Source organism: Aythya fuligula, chromosome 22 (genome assembly GCF_009819795.1).
Source record: "Aythya fuligula isolate bAytFul2 chromosome 22, bAytFul2.pri, whole genome shotgun sequence".
Taxonomy (NCBI): domain Eukaryota; kingdom Metazoa; phylum Chordata; class Aves; order Anseriformes; family Anatidae; genus Aythya; species Aythya fuligula.
Genome location: NC_045580.1, coordinates 1,256,480 through 1,267,600, shown reverse-complemented (window position 1 = coordinate 1,267,600; position 11,121 = coordinate 1,256,480). Strand labels below are relative to the sequence as shown.

General features: G+C 40.6%; 1 protein-coding gene across 1 annotated transcript; it reads left to right on the top strand.

The window, feature by feature from the left end:
• Positions 1 to 9,531: 9,531 nt before the first annotated feature.
• On the top strand, positions 9,532 to 10,653 carry KCNJ1 (potassium inwardly rectifying channel subfamily J member 1). The gene has a single exon (XM_032201981.1). It carries the CDS (start codon positions 9,538 to 9,540, stop codon positions 10,651 to 10,653), a length of 1,116 nt encoding a protein of 371 aa, XP_032057872.1. The 5' UTR covers positions 9,532 to 9,537.
• Positions 10,654 to 11,121: the final 468 nt, after the last annotated feature.

The window sequence follows — 11,121 nt, the reverse complement described above, 5'->3', positions numbered from 1 at the left end:
ATGATCTCACTGTTTGCTTCTTTGCTTTTTAGACACACGGTAAGAAATGAGATGCTACATTGTCCCTCCTAGATGCTCCCATTCCCTTTTACCAGCTGTAGCCCACCTCACTGATTACAGGAATCAGGGTCTCTCTTTATCCTTCTGGAGTAAAACAGGAAGTTCAAGGAAATAAGGCCAGAATTCCTATTAATGGAGAGCAAATCTGGAATGATACTCCTTTGATAAATCTACTGGAAAACTTCTGAACATCACTTCTGAATGTCAGACAGGCCACAGTCCTTCAGAGGATCCTAACACATGCTCATGAAGGAAGTAGTCTGCTAATATTTCTTACAAAGAGAAACTATAATCTTTGGTACAGAGACTCAAGAAACCAGGAGAACTGGATTACAAAACAAAGCCAAATAAAAGCAATTAGCAGAGAAAAGCAACAAATAGATGGAAAAGTAGTAAAAGAACTAATAGTAGAAAAAAACTCTCATAAAATATACATGGGTTTCACTTATGAGAGTACTAGTTACCAAAGGAAGGGAAATGAGAGGTTCTAAGTATTAAGCCTTATAGAATTTGTGCTGCAATGTAGCAAGTCTTTAATGTCTGGCAACTGATTTGTGCAGACTGGAAACTACTATACACACGGTTCAGTGATATAAATTTTCCAAGGAGAAAGATACACATGAACACACACTTTCATCTTGAGAAAAGACCTTCCTCACTTTGTTCTTTATCTTAAGAAAGCAATAGAAATAAATATGAAAGAGCTGCCCTCTCTATGGAAAAAATAGCAATAATTTGTATTCATAGTGCACCATTGCTCCTGAAAGATCCAAAAAAACTTTATAAATGACAGCTGTGTTCAGGGATCATTTCAGTTACTACTAAAGCAACATGCTACTCAGTGCAAGAAATCCGAAAGTTGCTTTGTAATAACATAACATTCTACAGCATGAAAAAAAAAAAAAAAAAAAAAAAAAAAAAACCCACAACAGTATCGGTACTAAAATAGCCTTGCAGTTGCATATAAAGTAGTGGAATTACTGTTATTTCCTTTGCAGCCAAGGAAAATGAGTTAGAAAGCAATGGAAACAGTCTGAGACCACACATTCAGGACTACAGATTAAAAACTGCTTATTTCCAGACCAGTGAATCCAACTTTATTCTCTTCACATCCTTAACCGTTTAGGTGGAACTGCAGGCTACTGCTGCAGAATGCAGCTACCATATATCAGATCATCTGGTACATCTCCAATTTCTTTTTTTCCTCACAATCTCGCTATCTGAGAAATGCCTGAGGCTGAGGCTCCCAATGGCAACCTTGCAAAGCAGGGATTTGAATTTGGTTTATCAAGATCAAGGTTCCAGCTTTTCTGATGTGGTTGACTTGATGGTTTAGCAATGTTAAAGTCACCTTGCTAACCACAAACGATTGGGAAGCTAAGTTTACAGCCTAGCTAAGGTAAGGACTGCAGTAGGACAGCATTCTTAACGCTACATGAAACTATTCCCAGTTGCTGACTGGGACAGCCACCCACTGCACTGTTTACCCCGTTTCTATAAGCAGCTGAAAGATTGCAGCAGAGCAATAACACTGCAGCATGCAGTTCATACCATGAGTTGCAAACATTTGTTTGAAGTACTGCTAAGCTGTGTGCAGTCTTTGTCATCAAAATACAGTGGCAGAATTCAACTCTTCCTACTGCAGTATAATCCAGGTTAGGTGCTCATTTGCCTTTCTCTTATGTTCCTCAGTTTCACACAGAAGGAGTGTTACAGGTCTGTCAAATAGTAAATCCAATCCTGTCTTTAAGGCTGACTGAGCATGCCATGTGTGACCACACAGCAGGGCATGCAAGGCTGTTGCAGCCTGTTCTGAGTATTCTCTTACTGCAGCTCTACTCAAATTAGCTATACCCTGTGATGTGAACTACTGTGAGAAAACTTGGTATCATGGCAACATTTAATTTCTTCCTTTTCTTTAGTGCTGTGCAGAGTGCAAAGAGAGCAACTTCATGCTTTTCTTGTGCATTGAGCCTTCTTCCAACCATGCTGGGAGCTGTTGTAACCATGCCAAATATTTTCTGTTGGTTCTAGGTCCTTCTGTCATTATTTTCTGTCATACCCATTGCTAGGTATTTTTTTTGGGGTGGTACAGAGCCACTATCAATTTAAACTCACCAACAGGTTGGACAGAAAGAGCGTACGTGAATGGAAGCTCTGAAATGACAGGGTAAAGCTGAGACACCTTGAGATTAGATGCCAAATCGGTGTCAGAACTGTCACAGTGTTCAAAGGTGGTCTCGCCTTGGGTAGCGGCTGTCTTCTAGCTTTGTGGCTGATGCCTGAGTCAGCTGCCTCTCAGCCTTCAGGGCGTTTGCAGAAAGCCCTTTCAGTGCACCGAGCTGATGACTGAGACTTGACATTGCCAATCTGCAGAAACAAATTGTAAGTTAATGATTCATCCCCTTTAATAATTCAGCAAAGAATAACAAAATGAGAGTGTGTGCAGAATTGGCTCACATGACTGTGTCCATTTTCACCGTGACTTTTATAGGTGGTGTTTATGCTGTACAGCCTTCCCAGCACACACATTACTGCAATAAACTCTGTGGTTACAGATTGCTTCTGCTCAGTCACACAGGTGAGACTTATTACAGCCTCCATCCCCACAGTTTTGGAGTGTAATGCCTTTTTCTGGCAACCAAAAAGAAAAGTGACTTGACAAAACTTGCCTTTCTCCTTTGAAAAATTTAACAGAAAGCAGAATATTTTATTTTCAAGATTTCTCAGTAAATCAGTAAGTGGAATACTCAACTAGCATAACACTTTGGGTATATTAAAGCTCCAGTTTTTTCTTTTGCAACTGCAATGACACATCACACACAAAAACACTGCAAGGAGAATCTTTTTCTTTTGACCAAAGAGAAATCCCAAAAGATATAATTTGCTTGAGAAATAATTTCTCCCAGAGAGCCACTTCCTACTGAAAAATTAATGTTTTCAGTGAAAACCTAATTGTCTGAAAATAGAAATAGTTCTGCTGGGAAATCCCGCTACATGGTAAAGACAGCTTAGCTCCCAGTTCTCTCTTCTCCAGAGGCAAGATACCCAGCATGAGTGCATATCTCATGACATATCCTGAGGGTGAAGTGGATCATCTGCAACATGGGAATTCTCTATCATAGTAGAAGGTGCTATGGGAGATGCAGTCTAGCTGAGAAATTAGTCTGGCACTGCAAAAATATATAATCAAATAATGAAGTTTCCTTTAGTCCCTATGAAGTGATCATTGCTAGAGAGTGCTGGCAAATGTTTTTGTCTAGACAGCTGTTTTACAAGTGCCACGTTTCCAGTAAGTGGCAGAAAGGGAGTATCTGGGCTGGCCTCTTGCCTCCGTGGCTCCTAAGGCAGGAAGAAATGCTGCTTTTGTATGTTTACCAAAGCCTTGATCGTGTTTGCATATGAGACATATGCTCTCTACGCAGCTGACCTCTTCTCCCTCAGTAAATGCAGCCATGGATTAACTTTGTGTGCAGCACTAAGTGCCATAATATTAATTGCTAACAATGACAGCACTGGCTTTACTGCTGTAAACCTTTGTACACCTGAAGTGTTTTAACCTTTGAGGACCCCAAAGAGTCCCAGCCTCCAAGGAAATATGATTTCTCAAGTGCCCGTTGTTGTGGTGCACGTTCTTTCATTTACTCATTTGCCTGTGTTCTCATCTGTGAATTATTCTTTCAAGTCAGCTTTGTGAGAGGAAACTGCAGCCTATCTTTTCAAGCTATGTGCAGCAGGCATAGTGTGAGCAACATTTCTGGATGCAAGCAGCTACTGTGAGTTATCAGACACCTCTGTGAAAGGTATGGCTCCAAGGCACATTCAAGTGAGTGGCACTAGGGGTGCTCAGCAGAACAAAGCAGAGAGCAAACTCCATAAAGCACGCACAAAGTACAATGAGAAGGAAGATCCAATTAAGGTAGTGGGTTAGAAACCCCTACACTAACTGGATGACAAGGCATTACAGACATCTTCCTGAAGTCTTAGTCTCTTACATAATGATGGTTCCTGGAGAGTCCATACACCCCATACATCAGACCATACGGGTTTCCTTCCTTTAAAAACCAGGGCATGGGGCAAGCAAGGCAGGAGACGTTACATGTACTTGTGCTATCACTGCCAGGGGTGGCTGGAACACTCCTGATTCACACAGTTTGAATGACAGAAGGATGAAACCTTCTTCCCCTCTTACTACAGAGGATAAGTTGGGCACTCACGTAAATTGGACTCACATAAAGCTGGATAGATCATACCTATGTGTTTACAGCAATCTGAGACAAAAGGTCATGTTCTAAAGATATTTCATATTCACAATGATTACAGAAAATGCAAAGCCCACAGGTAGGAAGAGGAAGGTACCACCTTGCCTCTCTTGCTTGAAAACAGCCATCACTGGAATGGGAATGGGAATGTTGTAGTAATTCTACTTTGCAGGAGAGGGGACAAAGCAGTGGATAAAATCCTTTGGTGTACCCACTAGAAATTCCAGTTGGACTTTAGGTTAGCAAAATATAGTCACTTGGAATGAGGCTGTTCCAAGACTCCCAGCTAGCATGCCGCACCAGACTGAAGGATCACATCTCCCAGGTGTAACTGGGATTTCAGTCAATGCTTTGGAAGTACAGCCACAGTGTTCAGCGTTCAGATCTGATATCAGGAATAAATACCTAACAATGACATTGCCAAGTCCAAGAAGAAAGCTTGCCTGTGTCATTTTGACAGTACCAGCATTTCTGTTCCCTATGTTAACATGTCTGTCATAGATCAAGTGGGCATAGAGGATGGTGTAAATCAGATTCTTTTTAGAAAAATCCCTAGGGCTAACTGTAACTGGCTGCTGTAGGCAAGGTTATATTCTTGTTATACTTACAATCGATTTAATTCAAGGCCAGCTGTCTTTGGCAGTCCTTGATTCTGATATAATTTTGATAAAAGCAGTGAGACAGGGAGTTGGGATACTGCTACTGCCTTCCCATCCCAGCAGGCAAATTCCTGCTCTGGCCAGGGCATCTACTGAAAAGCAAATGAGCTGTAATCTCTAAAATTCTCAGTAGTAAAGCAGCCAGCAGAACATACACAATGAGACTAAGTGTTGTAGTTGGCTTTTCTAGTAAAAGAAAGGGATTTTATGATGTATTAGGAATTGGATATTTCACATACTTTGTTCAGAGAAAGTTCAACATAAAGAAACTATGGAAAGGACTGAAAGAAGACCTGATTTTTGAAAAGACTAAAATGGGACTGAAAAAACAACCCTTTAACTCTGTATCCCCCTTTCTTCTGCTGAAGCTCAATAGAACTTCATCTGAATCCCTAATAAAAATGTATTTCTGTCAAAAGTTGCAAGTTCTGTGGGCTGCTTTTCATTTATGCTGTCTCCCGCTAATGATTAGTCTCTGTCAACTTTGCTCATACATCCATTGCTGAGGGAAGAAATATGTTTGAAGCTATGGGTATCAAAACTTCAGTGAAATAATAAGTGACAAAGCATTGTTCTTGTCCGACCTCCATCAAGCCTCAAAAACCTTCCCTTTCCTTCACTCACTGATCTCCACCAGTGCTGCACGTGACTGAGATTAAAGCCATTTCCCCGGATTTCCAGCATTGCACTCAGGACTTACCCAAAGATCAGTTAAAGCTCCTGGTCATTATCCCCAGCATTCAAAATTTTTCAAAACAAAACAATTGAAAACAAGTAGGATTGAAGAGGACCATTCAGTTACATTTCTGGGTGAGCGGAGGAACTCCAGTTGGTATGTAACGATCAGGAACTCTATGGTTCTGGTTACCTACTTGCAGGAATATAGAGGGAGGAAAAATAGAAATGCATCTCTAAAGAACTACCTTTCTTAGCATTTATAAATTATTCTGGGTAGAGGGAATAGGTTAATTAGGAAAGATCAGGAATTTGAGCATGGAAATCTAAAAGTTTCTGCTTATACCAGTGATCGCTGTGAAATATGAGACTGGAACAGGAAAGTAGAGACTCCTTGTTTTTGTAGCTAACCTTGACCTGTAATCTGTAGTCAGAGTGGTTCTACTGGTAAAAGTCCTATCACTTAATAGAAGCGGTGCAGTGCACCTTCTATGAACATAATATGCCGGGGGACAGCAGCAATGTTGCTGACTCCTGCAGCAAGACATTTCACATGCAGACAGACTGCAATACCACATTTATTTGGGCCCAGCAGGAAACATATTCTGGTAAATATTAGCTAAGACATAGTTGGGTTACCTTTGCTGATTTTAACTGAAAGGACCAAGTGCTATATTATATAACGTGCTTTATATAATCTCCTCTAGACAGTCTGTGATACACTTGCAGCATGCTTATACAGGGGGGAATTTTTGTCTTGCTGAAGAGAATCAACACACTTCAGTTGTGTGGGGGAGCAAGAAAGATCTGATGAAGGGACAATCCCTTTGTCATCCTGCCTGAAGAAGTGTGTAATTCTTCAGACTTTGATCTTCTTGAGGATAGCTAAATCAGGGCTTGTAGAACAGTCTGAGGACAGTGTAAGATTTAAAGAGGCAGGAAAAGAATGGTATAGTTGGGGATCTGTTTTCAAGGTTGCAGTCTGGACCATGCTGATTAGCTTGCTGTCATCATCTCTTCTGTGATTATTATCTGTTGATTTGTATGTCCAGATCCTTGTCAAATTTTGAAAGATTTCTAGTGACGGATGAATCAGACCTACCAGAATTGTGGTAACGATTTGTCACAACCCTACATGGAAAGATGGCTAGATTAGAAACCCATTTTTTCCCTCAGATTTCTCTCCTCCACACTTGTTCAGTAGGATTAGGAGCTGACCTATGCCAAAAGCACACACATGCAGTGTAAGATGCACAGGGTGTGGCATCTGGGCATTTTGCACCGCCTCTGTTCAGATACTGACAGTGTCCACATTGCTGCCAAAAAGGATGAAATTAATAGCAATGACAGCTGAAGCTGCACATTTCCATACACAGGGGAGTTAAACACTGGAACGTTTCTGGGAATGGTGTGTTGCACATTAATGGTGTTTCCCCCCCCCCCCCTCCCCAAAGTATGCATTAACATGAACACATTAATAGTGCGTCAAGAAAATAAAACTTGAGGATTGTTTAGAAACTGACCTCATTCTCCCCCTTCCTCAGGTACCTGCTTAAAGTTTAACCTTTGTCAGCTACAGTCACAACCAATAAATTAACAGCAAAAGTTTTAAACAGTGAAAAGCTACATTACAAATGACCTTCATTTTTGTCATCCTAAGTTTAATAAGCAGAGAAAGGTGGTTTCACTGTAAGTGCAGAAAAAGGTAGCTATATAGGAGAGAAACAAATACAAGCAAGGACATCAAATCACAGAATTTACTTCTGGCTTTACAAAATGTAATTAATTTTTACTTACTGATATTTTCCCTTTGCTACTGATTACTGTATCAAAAGGTAATCTGTGGTCCCCATAAGCATAACGTCGAATGGAAAGACTTGTTTTAGCCAGCTAAAACAATAGGCAGCTTCTCCAAGTCAATCTAGATGCCTCCAGAGTAAATGAAAGAAAGATTTGCCAAAGAACAGCTTATTACTTCGTAAGTGTGGAGACAAGACAAGTGGCTCCTCAGAGGGTTCATACTCTTCCTTTACTGGCAATTAGGAGTCAGCTGTACAACTGGCATAGGCAATTACCTAACATTTAAATTGCTTAATCTAAATAAGACAAATTTCACAGTAAACAACTCATGTCAATATATGTAATCAACTGCATATTTCTATGGATTACTCCCATTCTGGATAGAGGATATCAAGGCTTGAGGCAGCTCAGCAGCTCTTCCCGCAGGTATTTAAGCACATATTTCCCACTGAAACCAAGTGAAAATTGGGCAATCGGTTTTACTACGGTTTGTGTTCAAGTATTTTGCACCTAGCAAAAATGGAAGCCAGGGTAGGACAGGGTTAGTAATGTAGCATCTTTAGCTTGCATCTCAAAAATTATTGGTAAGTGTTCAATGCCACCTTTTATTGGGAAGGGTAAAATGGCAGCAAAACAACAACAAAACAATAGCAAACAGTTACAAAGTCCCCAGCACCACCTTATCTGAGATGCACTACTAATTGCCACCTCATTCTGAAGCAAGCAGTAGCTGCAGGTCCCTGAAACGTTCAAGTCTCTGCATGGCTGGGGACTTTATGCCCTTAGAGATGCGGTAAACTCAAGGCATCCTTTGTGTGAGTCACCAAGAAGAATAGTTTCCCCTCACGTTTTTAATTTGATTTTTGTTTAAGCTGAAGCATTTTGCCCCCAAGAAATGTGATTACTGTACATAGTGAAATTCAGCTACACAAGAAGAATTTTGTTTAACAAAAGGCTAAATAAATAGGCATACAGGGCACATTTCCAGGGTGGCTTAGCTAATCTAACACATCTTCTCTGGCAAAGGAACACATTTTATGCTTGAAGGGTGATCAACTCTGAAATGAATTATTTCTTCTAAGAACATTCCTAAGATATGGGTCAAAATCTGACCCTAGATCAGCCTCTGAACACAGCAATCGCTAACTCTACAGTGGATCAACCTCACCCCACACCTGCATGTCTGAATAACTCCAAATCTGGGAACTTCCCAAATGTAGGCTGATCCAAATTCCAGTCTGAACACATCTGTATTATTTTCCCCATCAATGACTCATATTGTCTGGGTCTCTTGTTAACATGGTCAGTCAAAGGACAAAATTAAGAGGGACACAGAGCTACATTTTCCTTTAAGGGTGGATTTCAGAATCTGACCCTTTTAGTCTTAGCATTACCTTTGTGGTGAGGAAACATCCAACACTTCTGTTGCTGGAATATAATTATTTACTTTATTCTGACCTAATAGTCCCAGCTTTTGTGTTTCCAGAATTTGAAATTCATGCCCTCAAACCCAGTCTGTAAATATGCTAAAAATAACTGCATCTGCCTGTCTTGATTACACCTTCTGCACCCTCTATTATTTCTTCCTAAATTCACTGTCTGTGTCACATTCAGGGTCTCCTAATGCCGATGTATGCACACAAGTACTTCTTAGTCCCCACTTCATCTTCTAGAAGGCAGAAAAACCTCAAAACTCAGCCACTTCCCACCTGCTCTCCCAATTCATGTCCACAATGAAGTCAGCTGCTTCTCTATGCCTCCGCTTATTCAGCTGAGCAGTGGAGTATGTTAACAGTTGACTGATTCAAAGTTTTGCGAGTTTACTGAGCAAGCCAAAATGATTCTTATTTTTTTTTTTTTTTTCTGGAATGCTCCTTAGGCAAGAATCTGTTAGTTTCCTCATATACTTACTGGAACTTTTCCCCAGTAGCAAAGGGAAAATATGCAAATGATGTAACTTTTTCCTAAGCAAGTGTCTTGAGACTTCGGCAGGCTTTACTTCTTGCCCGCAGGTAAATGAGACCTGCATTACCCATAATGTTTATTACTTCTTATTCTCCAGAGCCCTATCAGCAGAGGGAATGTTCAACTACCTCCGGAAACGCTTTACCAGTCACATCACAGAGCGAAGCCGGCGAAGAGCAAGGCTTGTTTCTAAAGATGGAAGGTGCAACATAGAGTTTGGCAATGTAGAGCAGTCAAGGTTTGTCTTTTTGGTTGATATATGGACAACTATTCTGGATCTGAGGTGGAGATACAAAATGACTATCTTCATTTCAGCATTCTTAGGCAGCTGGTTTCTTTTTGGTCTCCTCTGGTATGTTGTGGCCTACATACACAAAGATCTTCCAGAATTCAACCCTTCCATAAATCACACCCCCTGTGTTGAGAATATCAATGGTCTGACTTCAGCCTTCCTGTTTTCCTTGGAGACCCAGGTAACCATTGGCTATGGCTTCAGATGTGTCACAGAACAATGTGTCACCGCCATTTTCCTGCTCATCTTCCAGTCTATCCTGGGGGTAATCATCAATTCCTTTATGTGTGGTGCCATCTTGGCCAAGATATCAAGGTCCAAAAACCGGGCTAAGACCATCACCTTCAGTAAGAATGCTGTAATCAGCAAACGTGGTGGGAAGCTCTGCCTGCTAATAAGGGTAGCAAACCTCAGGAAGAGTCTGCTAATTGGGAGCCACATCTATGGAAAACTCCTGAAGACCACCATCACCCCAGAAGGTGAGACAATCATTTTGGACCAGGTCAACATAGAATTTATAGTTGATGCCGGCAATGAGAATCTCTTCTTCATTTCCCCATTAACTATTTATCATATCATAGACAAGAACAGTCCATTCTTCCACACGGCAGCAGAAACCATTCTGCAGCAAGATTTTGAATTGGTGGTGTTTTTAGATGGCACTGTTGAAGCCACCAGTGCTACCTGTCAAGTAAGGACGTCTTACATCCCAGAAGAGGTGCTCTGGGGTTATCGCTTTGCTCCCATTGTGTCCAAGACCAAAGAAGGGAAATACAGAGTAGACTTCCAGAACTTCAGCAAGACTGTGGCTGTGGAGACTCCACACTGTGCCTTCTGTCTCTACAATGAGAAAGAAGCTAAAGCCAAAGAGAAGAAAGGTTATGACAATCCTGGTTTTGTCTTGTCAGAAAGCAGTGAAACCAGTGACACAAAAATGTAGCTCCAAATATTTACCAGATTGCACCTCTTTTCATAATGAATTCAATCTTGAGAAGATTAATAACTTAGTAAAACAAAAAAGAAACACAGATTTGTTTTAACTCTAAAACAGCATTTATCTTCTCATAAGCCTCAAATCAAAGAGGACCAGCACACAGTGATCTCCAGAACACTATTTAACTATGCTATATATTTAATAGAATTTTTAATTTTATTTTTATACCTATGGGACATTTTATGAAGCTGCTAAGTTGGAGTGTCTAACTCACCTAAGTTCTCAGAGGCATGCAAGTCTTAAAAAGCCTGAAAAGATGGAGAGAAACTTTAAATAATGCTAAAGATGCACAGAAGTCAGAATGAGAACATGAAAAGGAGAGACAGAAGGTAAATACGAAAAAAATACAAAGGGACTTAGGAGCCAAAATCTCCAAAAAAAAAGTATGTTTCTGGTTGCCAAAGTCCTCTGTAA

Bases quoted from the DNA above. Each gene is read 5' to 3' on its own strand.
- KCNJ1 (XM_032201981.1), top strand. From the start codon at position 9,538: ATGTTCAACTACCTCCGGAAACGCTTTACCAGTCACATCACAGAGCGA.